Genomic DNA, 19,715 nt, shown 5'->3' with positions numbered 1-19,715 from the left:
TAGACAAGAGAGATTCTAACAAATCTTCCATCACATGGGTTATCTTCCTCAAAGGCAACTCCTGAAAGTACGGCACACTGCTCAACAGCTAGAAAAGGCAACTCTAAAGGTTGTTGGAAACAATTTGTCTGTATAAACTAGGTTTTTCATCCTCACATCCAGCTTCCTTTCGAAGTTGACAAACTCTTTTAGATAAAGATTATGAAATTGTGGTTTTCAGAAGTATTTTATTATCCCAGCTTTGTCACTGCTGCTTTTGATTCTCTGTGATTACCATCTCTGATAGGCATGATAAGCCAAAAACGTGTGAAAATGTACTTGCCGCACTCCTGCAGAAATGATTGTTTGTGCTTTTCCTGCAGGAGTGGGAACCTATCAGCCAATTTGTTCTGACTTATCTGCTACTGGCTTGACAAGGTACAGTGAAGGATAAGAGAACAATTCTGTATTGTTACCGTGCCACATGGCATCTGTCCTTGGCTCTTATCAGTTTGGAAAGGGAACTACTAACACACTGCTACTTTTCAAGAGCAGTTCTCGCTCATGAGAAATCGCAAAAAAATCGCTCCCAGTCCAGTACCTCTCAGCTAAGGTTGTAATGTCTGAGGAAAAAGCAGAGCTCTGAAAAGTACATCGGGCTGTTTAGATTAACAAGATGCAGCATTTGAGAAATTCATTCTAATAGTCAGCTGTTTGAAATGAAGAGAGCACTAATTAAACTTTTACATCGGTGGCTCACATCTGAAACTCTGAAACCAAGGTGGGGCAGGAAGGCATGTTCAGAGGGCAGTGGAGCAACTTTCTGTTAATTTGTGGTCACAAGGCAACCAAAACAAGCAATCAGCTAAGGCTCAGCGAGCGTTGCTTGGCTCTGTTACCTGCAGCCTACTTGTGCTTTCTCCCTCACAAGAATTTGCGTTGTTTCTAACCATTGATGTGGTGGTATTGATGCAGGGTCCTACAGGAGGCAGAAATAGTCTGCTTGAAAATGGAAAAAAAACCTTGTGCAAACTGGCTTGTGAGACCTCTGCCATTGTGTCTGCAAATTTTGTTCTGATCAATACTGTCCCTGCTCCAGACTAGATCTGAGTAAGGTTTACTTCTGTCTTATCTACTGTGGACACCACATTGGTATTTGGGAGAAATAAATAAGGTACAGTTGCTGTAGGTGACACCTCATTTATTCTTATTGCCATTAAAAACCTTGTACAGTAGTTTTTATAGTTATCACTAAATGACTGGGACCTGTGTTTCTTTTAGACCTTTCTCTCAGGGCAAGTAAGTCCAGTTACAAAACTGGCCATTGCTGTTTCTTGGGTTTGGCTTTGAGATGTAGTCCCAAAATGACTGTATTGCTCAGCTTTGCTCGGGGAGGGGGGAATGACCTGAGATACTTTGCTGCAGTGAAGTAAATCGGATATGATACCTTTCCTACAGAAACCCTTATTCCTTAGGAATTCCTTATTCCTCCCACTATATGCTTATCCACTTTTCCACCTGCTCCCTACCTCCCCAGCATGTTTTGCAAATCTTCATAATTATTGTTGGGGTTTGAGGAATGGACACAAAATGCTGTGTGCCCCCACGAGAGCTGCAGACACCCCATTTGCCCATGGGAAGACCAAGCAGAATTTGCTCTTTTTTCATGTCCTTGTGAAAGAGCTGTACATATGGGCTTCTGTATCAATGAATAGCGGAACCATTGAGCAGGGTATTTTAGTTTGCTTGCATTAAGAAAAATTCAGCTTCCTGGAGGACATCTGCATATTTTTTCTATTTTCCCCCCAAATGTGACTTAAAGCATGCGACCACTCAGCTAGTGGTAGAACGCCATCTAGGGTCTTTGCTGCTTCAGCAGTCATACCGAATACAAGGGACGTGCAGCTGAACATACAGGATTTGGCAATCCAGTGTGGGTGCCACAGGCATTGGGAAAGGGGCGACTGCTCTCCTTGTTATCGGGATGTCAGGATGGCTTTGTCTGAGCCATGCTTTCGGATGGGAAGCGTGCTGGGTTAGTTTTGAGAATTCATTGTCGCTGACTGCAGTGTGGTCCCTATTTGCGTGAAGTTGGGGAGGGAATTCTATTTGAGTCAGGTTTAATTGCAAAAAAGTTGCATCATGTTACTGTATCATATGTCACGTTGCACATAGAGAATGTGCCATACAAACAGGCAAAACTTTTCACTTTAATTAGCAATATGACTCAGAAACCATGTTAGGATACTTTCCTGAACTGCTAGGGAAATATTACTTAAGAAAAAGTACAATTCCAGGAAAATGTGTGCATGTGATTGGGGTAACATAAGTTCATTCAGTATTGGCAATGACTTTGCTTTGTAAAGTGACATTTTGAAACCTGGCTATCCAATTGGCTAGTCACACTTCCAAAACATTTATTAAAGTGTCTTGGGGCAAACCCAGAAACCAATGAAAGCACTAACTGAAGGAACCTTTTATCACATTAAAAAATATTTTCAAGTATTAAAAGAATACATAGTCATCTGATTTCATTCAGGTCTCTGTTACTGAGCCATTCCAAAATCACTGTCCAAATGCCAGTGACTTGCAAAGAATGGACAAATATGAAAACAAAGTGACTACAGTCTGGACATGCTCTTTGTAAACACATATAATATGCTATTTTTGCCACGTGTACCCTGTCACCGTGTTAGACTAGCACCTAACATTGTGTATGATAAAGTAAGTGCTATGTAATGTTTCTATAGCTGCACTCTCTACTGAGCATCACAGCTTCCCGAACAGATTGCAGCAATGCAAGGCGATATGAACAAGCATACAAGCAGAGGCCCAGAAAACGTACTGTAAGACTCCCAAAGCTGTCCGTAGCATTTGGGATATATCAATGAGAAACCACCCTGGACATTTATGACAATCCATCTGTGTCCTTTCACTGACCAGGCAAATATAGTTTGCGTGATCACCGTAGGAGGGACCTAGAGGTAAACTCTCAATGTAGATGAGAGAAGGCTTCAACAGAAGGAAACTCCATACCATAGTAGACCTACTCTTTTATTCCATCTGCCCATCTGGCATTTCCGTCACTGCCAACAAAATGATGGACACTGAATGTTGTTACCTTCAAAATCATTCTTCAGCTGCTGTGAGGTTGTTTCCCGTGAGAGCCAAAAGACCTTGCTGTGGGAAGAAATATTTGTTTAATGAGAGTTGTAGCTGATTCTCAAAATGTTTCCTGGCTAGAAGAAAATCTCCCTCATTTTGATGTAAAGATCTAGCTGGCTAAAATTTTGTAGTTGTGACAGGTGTTTTGATAAAATATTATCAGTCTCTTGCTTTGGATATGAAAAATACGAAATATTCTGAGATTTTTGCTTTCACAAAATCATGTACAATTCTGATATTTTCAGTTCTTTGCTTTGAATATTTTTGTTCATTCAAACCAAAAATACAGCAACTGAAATGTCTCGTCTCTGAGGATTTTGATAATGTAAGCATGCTACTGAAGTGCAAAAAGTCTGATTTGTTTGCTGTAGCACCACAAAAGATCTATTCTAGTTCAAAAGGCCATTCAAAATATGAAACATCTGTTCTCTTGAAGCCATAGGATAGCTAATATGATTTACTTGTGAAAACATATCATCTTCAGCTAAAGTAGAAGCTGTTTTATCACCACCTTGACTACTAAGTTTAGGAAATGGGTAATTAAGTCTCCCGTCTTCACTGCCAGTAAGGCTGGAGCCCAAGGAGACAGACTCCCAAGGAGAGGAGTCTGGAGTGAACTTTTACTGCACTGAACATCAGAGGTAGAGCAGTCTAGAAGTTGCTTCTCCTCCAGTTTTTGGTCTTGGTCAGATGATGTACTGACAAGGTTTTAGCAAGAGAGGCCTTCAAATGTCACACCTGTGACAGCCTCAGATAAATGTCTCCCTGTCGGCTCCCTGCCCCCTCATACAACACCTGGTCAAACTATCAGTTTTACCTTTTCACATTCCTCCCAAACCCACAAGTGACATATCTGCCAGTCCTCCTTTCTGTGCTCTGGCAAAGAGCCACTGCTTTTCTTACAGGACAGGCTCTATGTGGGTTCTCTTTCAGCAGCCATGACGCAGAGACTTCAGGATGAAGTGGTGAGATCGCACAGTCACCCCTTCCTCAGAGGATGCATGGCCAATGCCAACACTCCTTAACTCTCGAGGTAGACAAGGGAGAGTTTTCGCATAGGCTGTGGGTGGGGGGAAGCAAAAGTTTTTTTCCGTGCCTGCTCTTCAGTCCTTGAGCTTTTTCTGGGCAAGCAGGCACTGATGAGGGTAGAGAGGTGACCTTCAGGCTTTCCACTCAGAGTACCATTTCCTCCTCCGCAGGCACAGCAGGAGTAGCCGTCTGGGCATTACAGCCAGGCGACGCATGTCTGACGCGTGTATTTTTGCTGGTGAGCGTTATTCAGAGTCTCCCTTTGATGCAGTTGCAGAAAACAATGTAGTAGTGGGTACAGCTGAAAATATCAGCAGGCAAATCAAGGTATCAATTACCTGAGAGGGCTTTGGAAAACAAAAAGTGCTGCCCTGGTGATTCTCCTCCAAGCCCCAAAACCCTGACTTCTTTGGTGACCATATGTCTGATGCAACCCTAGGGTTTCTCAACTGTAACACAGTCCTTACTAATTTTATATTCAGGGAAACAATGTGGAAGCCATTTTCAACCTCTTAAAGAAGAAATTCAGCCCAGTTGCACATTTTTTTGCTATATACTTGGACAACATAGCTGTATGCTTTCAATACAATTCTCACTGGAGAAAGCACCTTTTTAAAAAAGTGACAGCTGGAAATCTGCCTCACAGGGCCTAAACTTCTCCCCACCATGAGCAGCATGTCCCTCCAGGTTATTAATGCTTTAACTCTGGTGATCACGTGAATGTTCAGTTTGGATAAGGCAGTGCACTCAGAGAGCCTCAACTTTTTCCTTAGTATTAGAATGGATTTGAGTATTTGTTTAAACAGTCACCATTTGAAGGTGGAATGAAGTACTGCATACTCCTGAAACTTCATTCATGCTTCTGATAATGATGGCAAAGACTGTAATAGTCACTGAAAAATCCCGTGACAAGCCATCTGTTTCAGAGAACAATATTAGTAAGAAGTCAAAATATCTCATTGTTTCTCTGTGGTTATGTTCACTATAATTAAAAATAGCTTATTTTTGCACTAATAATGCATAGATAATCATGCTTCCAGAGGGGATACAGTCAGGGATGGGACTTCATACTCAGAAGTTCACAGCTGAAAGAATCAAAATTCTGATTTTATTGGAGCTGTTGAAAGGTAGATGTTCTTCCTTTCCTCTCCTCAGAAATTAAATACAATGGTGATGATAAAATTAGTGTAAACTAGTATGTGTTAGACATGTGGTAGAGTTAGATGCCTCATGCTAGATGTTTATAGGATGATGCAGTTGCTTGTTGATAAGGCAGTAAGTCACTCCTGCAAGCCTAATGTTTTCAAGCTGCAGAAGATTCCCTTACGATTTATTACCCATTACGCAACACCCCAAAGATACAAGATGCTGTATTATAGACAACATTGGTTATAAAATTCAGCAGTGGTTGAGTCCCTGCTATCTCAAAATCATGGCCAATCACTTTGAGCAATATCTTCTTGTGTTTCCTTGGTACTCCCTTTGGATGAATGCCTTCCTCTGTTTCTCTCATCTTTTACTTTGGTTGTAGACACCAGGTTATGGATAGTCTCTTTATTTTGTGTTTGTACCTGACCCCATACTCCTAGGAGCCACAATAATGCTAAAAATACTACTAATAATGATGAAAATCCTCAAAAGGACTTCTTCTTACTGCACAGACTCCACACAAGCTTGTCATCCTCACCAGGAAAATGGCCAAATATGAGACCTGGTGCTGGTTTTGGCTGGGGTAGAGTTAATTTTCTTCATAGTAGCCAGTATGGGGCTATGGTTTGGATTGGTGCTGAAAAACACCACGACAGACCTCACAATTAGCAGGAGCTGCCCTGTTTTCCTGCCAAGATTAAACAAGACTTTTCCACAGGAACTCCCTTGCAGTTCCCTGGCCACATCAGCTCACAGTCCGTGTGCTGCGAGCCACAGCACGGCTGGGCAACTACCCTACGGCTTTGAGGCCATCAGCCAGTCCCAGGTCCTTCAGACCTTGGTGCAATTGCACATCCTGGTTGTTTATATTTGTGTATCTGAGAAGAATTGAGCACTGTCCCTCATAAATTGCTTGTGCTTTGGATAAGGAGAGGGGTTTTCATGTCATTTGAGTGTTCTCGGTTGAGTGGGATTCAGGTCACCTAACTATAGCTGAGCTAGTGACCTGCCAACTCCTCCTTCAGCGTCAGTGGGGAGAAAGAGGCAGTTTGGAGGCACAGTTTATCCAACAGACTTTAGAATGAGATGAACATTCACCCAATGGACCTATTTTTCTTCATTAACTATAATAGGAGTCTCAGATAACTAGTTCATATTCATACAGGTGAATGACCCATAGGATAGGATTTTTTTATTTTAATGATCATGGGGTGGCAAGGAGCTGTAGGCACTCTATCTTTGCAAGGTGAGCCCTTAACTATAATTGGCTCGTACACTGTCATAAAAACACCTTGGGGAATGCATCACGGAAGAAAAGGAGGTTATTTTCAGGCATAGCATACATAGCAGCAAAGTTCCTTGGTATTTTCATGTGGCAATGAATCATCTGCCTAGTATTTAAACTGGTTTGAGTGTAGTTCTGAGAATAGCCTTTGGGCAGCACTGGAACTGGGGGGGGGGGGGGGGGGGGGAGTTCAACTTCTGGTTGTATGAAGTCTTTGTCTTCTACATGCCTTCTCTTGAACTGAATGCAGCTGCTACTGCTGCATTAAGCACAGAATACTCACATAAGGGTTCAAAATGTCCTCACATGCTGCCAGCACTCTTTGTTGATGTCTAAGTGCTCTCACTTTGTGATGAAACTCTCTCCCCCCAGATTGGTTAATTTTGAAAGATTTAGTCTGAACTTAGCTTAAACCTGTTTGGCCATGTTTGTGATACAATGGCATTAAGAGAATCATCGCTCTGGGTTACGCAGCTACAATCTGCTTTCCCTGGCAAGATAAAGCTGTTACCTTCTTTTTATTGCTTAGCTGCTGAGAGGATGGATCATGAAACAGTGCAAGGTTATTGAGAGGTTCCTTAATCATTTGTCCTGGCCCCAGACGCAGTGATAATGTTGAAGAGTTCCATCGGTATTTTATGCAGCCCTTGCCACAATAGTATCTGTGACCCTAACTCAGAAAAACATTCCATTTCAGAAGAGCTCTTACACGTGTTTAGCTTTTAGCAGAGGTTTATGTCCCACTATGGATAAAGACTGTAAGGCTGGGGCTTAAGGAAGGTAGTCATCTGTGTAAGCTTTCAGGATATATTTCCTGGGTCTGTGGGTGTGCTTGACTACAGTCTGAAATGCAAGCCGGACTTTTCCTCAGATTGAGCAAAATATGGATTTCAGTCAACCTTTATTTTTACCTTTTCATGTACCCAAAATATTATTCACTGTGCATGTGTTTACTTAATAAAAATACTGATAGTTACTGATGGCCTTGAAAAGAATTAATTTTGGGTCCTAGGCATGCGTTTGTGCTATAGGTCCTCAAATAAATTTAGGACTTTAGTGGGCCTTTCTTTTACTATTGTATTCTACACATCTTTCCTCCGTTGTTCAAAATACCTCCAAGAGATCCTGAAACACAGCATTAATACAAAGACCATCCGTGTCAGGCTGGCAAGAGGAGCACATGCAAAAAAAGAGGTTCCACAAACATGAGTTCTGCTGACTCACTCAGGCATCAGTTTGAAAAGGGTGGGGTATTTTTTCTTAGGCAAGAAACCTAGGAGCTTGTCAAGCATGGAGAAAAGGTGCAAACTGCTGAGCTGCAGCACCTGGTAGGAGATTGTCAATACTGATTCTCAAGAAGGGGCCCAGTTTGAACAATGTAGACTATGTGTGGGATTGTGCATCTGTATGACATGAAGCATGAGCCAAATATTTGACTAGCATAAATCAACGGGGTAATGAACTCACTGTCTGATTTAAGCCAGCATCCAAGGTGGGGAAGGCCGCTGAATGTATCACAGTTTTTCTCTTGTTCCTTTCCAATGGTAACTACTTTCAGGGTTTTTCTGGCATCTGAGATTGCTAGGAAAAAGATAGATAGCCCATTATGGTTTCTTTTGGAAGGACTAAAGTTGTAATTATCCAAAAATCACAATGCTAACCCACGTTATCATTTCCTGATGTCAGTGATGTTGCTCGTAGCCCAGATAGAGGAAAATAGATATTCCTCTTTGAATTGAAGAATAGTTTTGTAACATATGAGTTATCAGTGTTATGAAAAACATGCAACTTCATTTAAATATGAATCTGATTTTTATCTCTGGGTATGGGATCCATTCTTAGATAAGGTACTTCCAAGAAAAATGATATTGAGAGCAGCAGTAAGCTGAAGAGATAAGAATGAACTACTTAAACCTCCTACTCTGATATTTGTTATTGATGAGTTCTGTGCAAACATTTCTTGTGGGCAATAGCATTATGTGTTTGGTTGACTACAGGGTGTACATTTACAGGTACTGAAAGTTTAGGACATTTGGAGCTTTCCAGTGACATGGCTCCAAAGGTAATTTGTTCATTTTGGGACCATGTAAAGGACATTGCCCTGGCCCTTTGCCAATGGCTCCTTCTCTACTTTCTTTCTCTCTCAAGCGTTAATGTATATTATAAGCTTTCTGAGGCCAGAGATACATAATTTTGCTACCTGTGTGAACCATGCCAAGTGCAGTGCAGTCTTGCTCCACATCTAGGTTGCAGCCATTACAACCAACAACTCCCACAATGGTGACAGCTCACCCCAGCTGACTACTAAAATCTGGGTCAATGTAAGGGAAGCGGAGTGAGGGCATGGCAGGGAGAAAAATGGATGTTCCTCTGCATCAGGAGGCTGAACAGCTCAGCCTGAGGGACGTCTTCGTAGACTCCCATGAGGCAGAATACAGGGAAAGGAGTAAAAAGAAACAACATAAAAGCATAGTGGGATCCAAGCAGTACAAGATGATGAGAGCAGAGTGAAGAATGGGAGGGGAACCTGGAAGGAAGGACTGTAGTTACCAGAGAAAGCCTAAAAAAGGGAGCTAGGGAGTATGTGAAAAGTAGGAAATACCATGTGCAGATGACTACAGTCAGGAGAAGCAGACAGATAGTGGTTCTGTTCCTCTTGCTTTTTGTGAGGAGCTGGATCTCCCCAAAATGTCAGTGGAGGTTTGACCTCTCTGCATGCTTCCCCCTGCTCTTGGCTGTGGGGAGCTCCTCTTGTGTTCAAATGCTGATTTTAACTCGATATCACTGCGAGAGGGGATAAAGTCCTTGATCATCACGAGGGGTAGGTTTGGGATGCTGTCGAACCTAACACCTTCCTCTAATTTCACATTTTGAAACATTTATTCACCTTTCCCTGCAAAGCTGCACTCTTTTCAGTCAGCCAGATTATGCTTGTCTACATCTAAAGAGGGCTTGAATTTAAACTGCAATATGTGAAAGAAGTCTCCACATCTGCATGGTGTAGCAGCCCTATGGCACATCATCTATGCCATTATCTGAGACTGTAAAGGGGTTCTGTGTTTTCATTTAATGATGTCCTTTTCAAAATAGGATGACCAGAAATGAATGCTTTGGAAAGATTTCATGATGACACGCTATTCAGTACTGCTGTGCCGTAGCAAGAGGATGCCCGCCTGAAGCAGTTCAGTCTGTGGTGTCTGAGGCCATAGGGCTGTGCCCGGCTGGTGGGGCTAGTGCACCTTCCCCTCTCTTTCCATTTTTTAAGCTCTTAGTTTTGAATGATTTTAAGTGGTAGATAGCTACCTCTGTGGTCAAAGTGTATAAGGATGAGGGATGCCCTTCCAGATGTTGAACAGTCTGTCCATGCTCTAGCAAGTGTTTAGAAGAACATTTTAGGTGAGAGTATTGTAGTAGTCTCAAAGGAGACAAGCCAAACATACAAGGTGATATTCACTGTTCCTGTTTTGGCACTGTCACAGTTTAAGCCCAGCCGGTAACAAAGCACCACGCAGTTGCTCGCTCACTCCTCCCCCACCCTGGCCCCAGTGGGATGAGGAGAAAATATAAAGAAACGCTCGTGGGTTGAGATAAGGACAGGGAGGGATCGCTCCCTATTTATGGGCACAGGCAAGAGACAGGCTTAACTTGGGGAAGGAACAAAATCAATTTACTACCAATCAAATAAAAAAAAGGATATTAGGAAATAAAACCAAACCTGAGAACACCTTCCCCCCAGCCCTCCCACCTTCCCACCTCAATGGGGAATGGGCGCTGGGGTCAGTTCCTCACCCTTTGTCTCTGCCGCTCCTTCCTCCTCAGGGGGAGGAGGACTCCTCCGCACTCGGTCCTGCTCCGCCGAGGGGTGTCTCCCGCAGCAGACAGTCCTCCAACAACTTCTCCAGTGTGGGTCCTTTCCCCAGGCTGTGGTCCTTCAGTCCCAGCCTGCTCCAGCGCGGGCTTCCCCACGGAGCGGCGGCCATCTTGGGGGGCCTCCGCTCCCCTCCACGGCTGGGGGGGACAGCCTGCCGCCTCACCGCGGGCTGCGGGGGCATCCCCTCCTGCCTTCCTCCCTGACCTCGGTACCCACAGAGGGGTTCCTCTCCCGTTCCAATCCCCCACTCCCTGCAGGTTTCCCCTCTGAAATCTGCTCTCCCACCGGTGTTTCCACTGTCCCTGAGGGGCTCGGCCTGGGCCAGAGGCGGGTCCGGCTTGGAGCCGGGGCAGCTTCCAGCAGATCCTCACAGGAGCCGGCCCTGCGGCCCCCTACCTGGCTGCCAAAACCCTGCCGCACAAACCCAGAACAGGCATTTATGTAGATTGGAACACAATTAGGTGTTTCTCTTCAGATGTTTTATACCCCAGATAGCTGTGGTGAGATTTCTTTGACCAAAGATCCACCACACTGATACCTCTTGTGTTGTGGTGACCCTAGGCTTGCTGGACAGCCAGCAGAAAGACTTTCTGTGTGATTTCAAATGAATCATGCTCTGAAAGTGTCTTTATTTCTCTGTCTTGGCTATAGAGGGAGTTGAGAGTGACTAGCTCACAGACAAAATAGACATCCAAGCTGTAAAACCTACAACTACTTGGGATTCAGCCCTCCCTTAAAAGCGAGCAGTGCCTTCAGCTCACCACCTTGCCTAGTGTCAGGAATGCTCAGAGGGAGAGACCGTCCTTTATCTCAGTGCTGTTGTTACAGGAAAGGGCATCAGGAAATTCTGTACTGGACTGTGGCTCCTGTGAAGAAGTTACAAAGTCAGCTGTAAAATCTGTTCCATCCAGGAAGATGTCAAATATAAGCAGAAGGAAGACCATTATTCTGCTATTGTGATGGTAGGCAACTGGTAATCCTGTCAGTCTGCAAAGCTCGGACAGGCGTTAGGAAAGATGAAGAGAGTAGAGGCAACAGATTCACTCACTTCAGGGTTGAATAGCCCAGGCAATGCTGAGCAGGGCTGGAGCCGACAGAGAAGTGATAACTCAGTTCCAAGGCCTCTGTGTGAGTTTTGATGATCATGGTTTACTTAATTAGGATACATTTCTGATGACTGCAGAGGTAATTCTGTAATGAGCACTACTCCTTCCATTTCCTTTGACTGTACTTCTCCAATTTCCAATATATGAAAACCAGAGGAGGAACAACCTGCACACATAGGTGGGCTTTGTCAATGCCACTATGACACATCAATATCAGAGGTACCTTTTTTTAATTACCAGAATTCAAATCCTATTGGAGATGCATGTTTTTGGTATAAAAATGACTTCTACTCATATAACTTGTTCCTCTTTCTATACATAGTACTTGTGAAAGTACAAAGTTAGTTAATTTCAGTCCACATTAAGGAACTTGTATAGCTTTAAAAATAAAAAAATCCTTACAAATTCTTGCTTTAGTTAAACCCAGAGATCTTTGCTTACCACGAAGAGCCATGTATACTTTTTCTGTACTCTTTCATCTTAGGTTTAAAACTTATTTTCCTCATGTAATAATAATTTATAAAAACTTGTGATATTTAACTAAAAGGAATGGAAAAGCTAGTCCCAAACTACTGACTCTTACAAGAAGTGCAGGCATGTGTCTTCCAACTTACAGAATACCATCATCACATTTTACAGGTTCTCTGTAAATTCAGTCTAGTTTAGAAGTCTTGGGTGTTGATTCAGCTAGAGCATCTTTTTACTGCAATGAGAGAAAAAAAGTCTTGTTAATGGTTAATAGAGTTCGGTTTTAATATCTTTGGTCCCATTACCATGCCAGTGCTGGTCCTACACTCGCATGTTTTGCAAGGTCAAGGACACAGTTTGTGAATGGGAGTGAATGTAAGCTGCGGTTCTTAGAACAAATAAGTCTTGACGCATTGACCTCAAGCTGAATTTCAGGTTTCCTAGATCAGCAGAATTCTGGGTAACTTGTTTGTAAAACTGTCTTGAAATTCAGTTACTGGTGCTAAGCATTCACATTCCTTCTGAGCTATTTGTCCTTAAGTAGCAAGATGGGCTTTCCAATTTTCACCACATATGAAATGTATGAGAAATCATTCACCTATGAAAAAGAGCCATCTCCATAATGAAACATGGCAGCTTGCTAGAGCACAATGTAGTGTTCTGTATGGGCATAAAAGAAGAGCAAATAACTTGTCCTGAGTTAACTACATAGGGAATTTTAGGTCAGTGGAAGGTAATTACCCAAAAACGAACTTGGCCCATATGTAGAGGCTAACATCTGTATCATTGCAAAATAAATGCCACAGATGTTTTAATAACAAATAACAGATGCACTCAGTGCCAGAGTTTCAGATCTCATCTAAAAATGTTCCTCTTATAGGTGACCCTTTCCCCTACCCCTTCCCCAGTCCTATACAGAGCAGTCACTTGCTGCTGGTTCAGACTGCAAGCTGCTACACGCAGCATCGCCAGCTTCTTATACTTCAGCTTTGTGTTTAAGAACTGGTGTTTTATTTATGACAGTTGGCGCTGGCACTGCAGCCCTTTATTTGCAAGTCAGAAAGTACAGTCAACTGCATGACCACAGAGTACAGCTGAGAGCACCAGCCCAGTGCAACACAGACATTTACAAAGATAACCTCTTACTTGGGTTGGAGGCAACAGTTTTCAGCAGATCTGGTGAGTCAGTGGCAAGAAATACACAATGCCTTGATAAAGGCACAAACACAGATGTTGGAAAGCAGCAGCAGCCAAAGAGACCAGTATTGTTATGCGATGCTGTCCAATATTAAGTATCTGTTAAACGGGTATTTTTTAAGTGAGTTACAACTTTAAACTGATGAGGTAGGTGTTTGTAGGGAGCGTTCTCCCGTGGGAGCGGATAATGGTCATGTACATCACGTGGGTGGAAAATGCAACGGCTGTGCTCACGCTGCTGCACAGCCATAGCGCTGAGGCTGGACTTGAGGCCACTTTGGCTGACTTGGGCATGACCGAGATGGTGGTCAGGATGGGAAATGGCGGATGCATCCTGCGCTTTGCAGCGCGTTGAATGTTATGTTTGCCCGCCGTGCGGATGGGCCCGTGTATTCAGGGCAGCTTCCAGCTGCATCGCCTGCCCCCGCAGCGGTGTCTCACGGCTGGCACCAGAGTTTTGGCACCCGAGGCGGCCTGCCATGGAGGCACCTGGGTTGTGCTCACCAGCTGAACTCAGGTTGTCCGTAGGGGTGACCCAGGATTCACGCTGGCATGGCTGGCCAGCTCAAGTACAGCAGCGATGCGATCAGTGTCTGCTGGGTTCCCAGGGGACCAGGGATGCAGTAAAGTCCGCATTTGTCAAATAGCCCTGAGGGCTGTGATTGAAGGCGTGAGGAAGTGGGTATCTCCCCTTCCCAATTTATATGGGTACAAATCCTGCAGGTCAGTCTGGTGCCAGATACTGCCAAAGCCCAAGACATCTCTGTGTGCTCCTGTTTTCCCAGGTACTGTTGGCTGTCCTCAGTAACGTGCTGCCTTTTTGTATAAGTGCTCCATGTGCTACACTGGGGACAGGGTGTAAAGGTACTGGCTTTCTGACTTCCCCCTTCCCTTCCAGAGGACATCTCTGTCAGCATTGGAGCGGTCAGAACAGCAGATCAGGAGAGCATCCAGCCTGGAAGAGCTGCTTCGCATCACTCACTCTGAGGACTGGAAGCTGTGGAAATGCAGGCTAAAACTCAAGAGTCTGGCCAGTTTAGACTCCCGCTCTGCATCACATCGTTCCACCAGATTTGCTGCTGCTTTCTATGATATTGATACACTGAAAGGTGGGTGCAGGCTTGCGGCTTAGTCTGATCTCAGCTTCAGGACCACTGATTCTTGTGCAGTAAAGCGTGAAGTACCAAGGGTTTCCTAGAATACACACGTACTGAAAACAACAGGGCATTCACAGAAAATGACTTTGTATGAAAAAACGTCAGGCAACAGCCTGAGCACACCTCCCTGTTTTGTGGCCAAATCAGGCTTATTGTTCTCTGTATACTCTCCAAAGGGAGATGTATTATGTATGGATTTGTCAGTCCACAGAAAGGAGGGGAAGTCAATCTGCAAAGAACAGGTCAGAATGACTGGCTGAGGGGCTGGCCAGCAGCATTGTGCTAAATCTCAGAGTTTGCTTGCAGGCAGAAACAAATCAGCTTTACTTCAGGCAAAGAAATCCCTTTTTTATTAGGTGTGCTGTGATATAAGGCATTGCATCAGCAGCAGTGTCTGGGTGGGAATTGCAGAGGAAGGAGGTATTGCCCTAATTTCAATCTATTTGAGGAAGTCTATCCAGAAAGAAGTAGATCTTGAAACAACCACCCAACACCTGAATGCAGGGAATCACAATCTATTCCCTCATCTGGAGCAAAAATGAATATCTTGCCTTGTAGGTGAGAGCCTCAAGAGACATTATATGTTCATAGATTTAAAATAAAGGATCAGTTACTATACTTTGGTCTAGCAAATGGATATCCTACAGCAGAGCTGCACTGTAGCCTAACGAAGGACAGACTGAGCTATTCGTTTCTGTTCAGTCTTTAGCCTGAAGTGGTATGATCATATCGCTTTCCTTTTGGGAAATCAGATATTGCTGATCCTGTTCCAATACCACTTTTACAATAACCACAGCCACATTTGCACACCATTACTCAGCTAAATTATGGCTGAGCAAGGGCTTTAATTTGCTTTTCTGAGCCACAGCACAGAAATGCAGACATGAGTGCCAGTCTGAAAAGGGTTTGCATATCACAGGCATGGTTTTAAACTTCTCACAGAAATTTTGTACAGAAAGAAGCTAAATCCAATACACACTGGAAGAGCAATTAAGAGGGCTTTAATTAATGATAAACATTTTGTTTACATACCTTTACGAGTCTACACAGCAACACTAACAATCTGTAGAGTTATTAGGGTAGTACCCAGTGTCAAATGCTGTAATTCTTTACTCACTATTGCTTATTTAGTGAGCACCAGCATTTCTGAAAAAGTAAAATACTCCTTTTATCAAAACAGCAAGACAACAGAGGATGTTGTCAAGTGTTACTGAGGCAGTGCATATTGTAATGGGCTTTTTTAAATGGCAGAATAATGTAACTGTTCAGGTAATAAAGTCAGATGACTATCGTCATATAGATGTAATTTTCTGCTTGGAACAGCTGTTAGGTCACTTCCTGCTTTCTCTTTAAAAGTCTAACTAGACACAGAGATGTCAGCTTTCTCATTCAAAGTCAAGCCACTGAAATTTAAGTCAAAAAAAGCCTGTTGGGTCATTCTCTCCATTTTTCCATCCAAAGTAGAATTATTCCAGGACAGAAACTACTTTTGGTCTAATATCTTAATATGTTCAAGGCACTAAAGCTCCTTTTTAAAAACCCAGGCCTATAAACATGTATTTCTTTCCCACACCCTTTCCAGTCATTAAGCATTGACCTTTTTGCCAAGGGCACCTGTTTTGTTTTAATAAAGTGTTTTGATGAGAAGGCTGGGTCAAGGCTCCTCATTGTTTCACTGCTAGACCATCTTCCATAACACTCCGAACTCCAAGCAGGGTGATTTCAGGACTTTGTTCCTCCTTTCTAGAGCTTTAACAATTAATTCACTGAAAGCTTGTGTCACCTCATCTAACCACAGGCCCCTCGGAGCAGCTTAACTCACCTAGGACTGCAGCACTTTCAAGCTGGAGTCTGTGTCAGAGCCAAATTTCTCAGCAGCTGCCCTGTGCTTGCTCACAGAGCAAATCGGGGTGACCACGGTGCTTCTGAAAAAAATGACACCTGCTTCTTTGACTGGCCCCTTCCTATAACAGCCCTTCTGCTAAAGAAGTGGTTAAAAAAGTGAGGATGTGTGCAGTTGGAAAGGTCATCACCGCTTACACTCATTGAAGTGACCTCTGAAGTGATTACACGCACATACCTTAAAGAGTTTGGCAAATACTTTATTTTCTATTTTAAGGCCTAGGATTAGATTGCTGTTTTGATAGACTAACATTACTCCAGAAAATTCTATTTATTTTAGTGATTCTTCTTTTAATATATGCTGTAAAATCAGAATTTGGACCTCAAGCTCTTATTTCTTGTACTTTTTGAATGACTGGGAAGTGGAGTGAATCAACCCTGGGGAAGGACTTTGCAGGAATAAACAAACTGATTTAAATATACACAGTCAGCTGAAGAAAAAGTTAAAAAAAAAATGAAAGTCAGGTAGGAAAGAGAGAAATAAATGCTCATCTGAGGACAAAGTATAGCATGTAGATAAAAAGTATTCCAGATTTTTTTTTTCTTTCAGAACTTCCCTTTAAATGTATGCACTGCTTGCACAATAGTAGGGACATGGACTTACTGGAAAAGAGAGCAATTTTCTTTATAGTATAGAAGTTACTTTTAATCTTTCAGAAGCCTGCTGCAGGGGTGCAGACAGAAAAAATGTTTTTTCATAATTTTAAGAAGGACTTAAAGCATAAGCATTGATGACTCTTGAGTAATTCCATAACTTGAATCAAGTAAGCAAAAGCCAAAAAAAGCAGGGTCACCTCTTAACAAGACTTGAGATAATACTGTGTAAATGTCACTTTTTTCTCCCTCTGGTTCAGTTAGTTAAGGCATTATTCCTTCTCACAGTCAGAATTTGACAGATCAGTCTAAAATAAATTACTAGTCTACAACAATTCAGTATCTGAAAGATGCCACAGTGTTTTGAATAGATAAATTATGCTTGAATTCATATTCCTGTTATTCAAACTTGAACCCCCTGATGGTACTGAGGTGTGAGAGTGTTTGTCTTGGATTTCATTAGGCATTTTGGAAACAGTGCTCGCTGGCTGACATCCAGTAGGAGTATTAATACCCTCTGACCAGAATCTGTTAATCATTAATGTGCTTTTGCAGTCAGGCCCAGGCTTTACTGAGTCTGCGGTGGGGTACACACAAAGAGAGGATAAAATGACAATAAGGAGGTCTACCCTGGAGACAGGGAGAACATGGTGTGGGTCAGCTTTGTCAGACAGACACCATGGAACTGACTCTCAGCTAGGGAAATCGATGCAGCTCTACTTAACCCACTGGAATTAAGGGAGATTTTGGTCATCCACGTTGAAAGCTAAAGGCGGATAAATGTAACAACCTTTCTGCCAGTACAGCTGGTGTAAGTTACTGGGATAATTTTGCTCTCAGTCTCTCTGGTCCTTAGATCAATCCAAGCAAGTGCAGATTGGTCCAAGTAAGTGCAAATGGCCTGCCAGCACTTCGTTTTTATTTATATAATGCTTCTGCCTCACTAATCAGAAGTTCAACTTTGCCATGATTGCTCATAAAAATGGTGTTTTCTCCAGTCATAGATGAGGAATGGCAAAAGACTCAATGTGTGCCAAGGGAAACCTGCGTGGAAGTGGCCAAAGAGCTGGGTACAACAACCAACAAATTTTTCAAGCCTCCCTGTGTGAATGTGTTCAGATGCGGAGGCTGCTGCAACGAGGAGAGTCTGAGCTGCATGAATACAAGTACAACTTATGTGTCGAAAACGGTAAATGAGGCTATTCATCTGCTTTCTTTTTACCCTGGCTCTCCAAGAAGGGAGGGGAAAGAGGATGTTTGGTTTCTGAGATCCTGTTACGAAACATCTGTCTGCACTACCAAAACAAACAGAATAATTAATTTTTTATCCATGCAGAGTGAATGCAGGCACATGCAATAGCATTTTACATTCATGCTGCATTATTAAAAATGGGTATCTGTGTGTAGAGACGGAAAATCAGGCCCTGAGAAAGTGTCTGCAGGATGTTAGGGAGTTTAACCCTTCTTTAACGTATCGCTACTTGGACTTGGGACCTTGTGAGGGTATTGGCTCATGGGAATCCTCTGCACCAAAGGATTAAGAGCAACTCTGGGAAATTTTGCTGTGTGAGGCCAAGAGTCCAAGTGCTGCATTTTCAAAATTGCCATCAGCGCCAAAAAGGCTGGCTAATAATTTTGGATATGCAGTTCTGCAAGCCTAAAAAAGAGACATTTTCAGCAGGAGAATCCAGATGCTCTCAATTTGAATGTCTCACTGTCTGAATGTCCCAAATCACAAGTCACTTTGGAAAAGAAAGGCTTAAACCAGTAGTCAGTTACTGCTCAGGTGCAACAGGTGGTAAATATCTGAGTTTTAAGGACCAGTGCCAAAAAATGACCATAAAGATTGCAGCTAGAGAGCTTCTTTTTGTAGACTCCCTCTAGTGTCTCAGATATCTTGCTCCAGTGGGTGACTGAGCAGGGCTCCAAGTTTAGTACTTTCTATCAGCTCTATGGATGAAACCATCTGTGTTCACACCTACAGAAGGAGCACAGGAGACTGCTCTTGCTTGATTAATCTTCATCTCATGCAGCCCTAATTATAATTGATAACACCTTTTGACTTGGAGTAATATATTAAATTCTACTTATTAGAAAGGCGTTTCTTTAAATCAAAACAAAGATCGAGGGCAGTTGTTTTAAAAAGAAAACTGAAGTCCTCATGGGGAGCAGGTCCAATTCACTTCTGTATTTGTTTCAGGTTTGTTAGAATGTAATTCCACTATGTCTGGTTGTACTGGAATATAGCTGGAGTAAAATAAATCAGGCCCTGTCCTTCTTGCGTCAATGTTCATTAATTGCTTTCATTCCACACCAGAAGGAGAAAGCCGTACGAGCTGTTGGCCACACACACAAGACATCTGATCAGCTCAGGGAGCTAGGTCAGGCTAAAAAGTATTTATTTATTTATGAGTTTTTGGAGCAGCAGTTTCCTAAGTTTGTTGAAAAACTGCAGTTTTCCAGAGTGTAACATTCCTTTAGCATCCTTCAAAATAACCATTCCCTCAAACGCCCCCAGCTAAGTTCCACTCCTGGATACACCACCATCAGTCCAGATTTACTCCTCTAAAATTAATGGAATTACTCCCATATTAGAGCTTTTTTTTTTTTTCCTTGGTATAAAATATCCACTGAAGGATGCTCATTTCACCTCAGATTAGACCCTGCGACACATAAATTTACTTGTCTAAGCAGTCTGGCGTAGGAATACTTCTCAGCCCCTGGATGTGGATGCAGCATTAAGCTGAGACGTGCTGGCACGCAGACACATGCCCTGTGCTCTGGTTTCCATGGGAAGGAAGCTGGCTTGGGGG

The 19,715-nt window shown here is 42.9% G+C and overlaps 1 protein-coding gene across 1 annotated transcript in view; it reads left to right on the top strand.

The window, feature by feature from the left end:
• The window catches only part of VEGFD (vascular endothelial growth factor D), a 31,811-nt gene that overhangs the window by 5,179 nt on the left and 6,917 nt on the right, over positions 1-19,715 (top strand). Inside the window, exons 2-3 of the mRNA XM_049834182.1 lie at positions 14,148-14,358; positions 17,901-18,091. Coding sequence (XP_049690139.1) covers positions 14,148-14,358; positions 17,901-18,091 — 402 coding nt within the window. The remainder of the gene's footprint in view (positions 1-14,147; positions 14,359-17,900; positions 18,092-19,715) is intronic.

The sequence above is a fragment of the Accipiter gentilis genome, chromosome 31, assembly GCF_929443795.1.
Source record: "Accipiter gentilis chromosome 31, bAccGen1.1, whole genome shotgun sequence".
NCBI classification, from domain to species: Eukaryota; Metazoa; Chordata; class Aves; order Accipitriformes; family Accipitridae; genus Astur; species Astur gentilis.
Note: the sequence above shows the minus strand (reverse complement) of the source record. Positions and strands in the feature narration are given on the sequence as shown.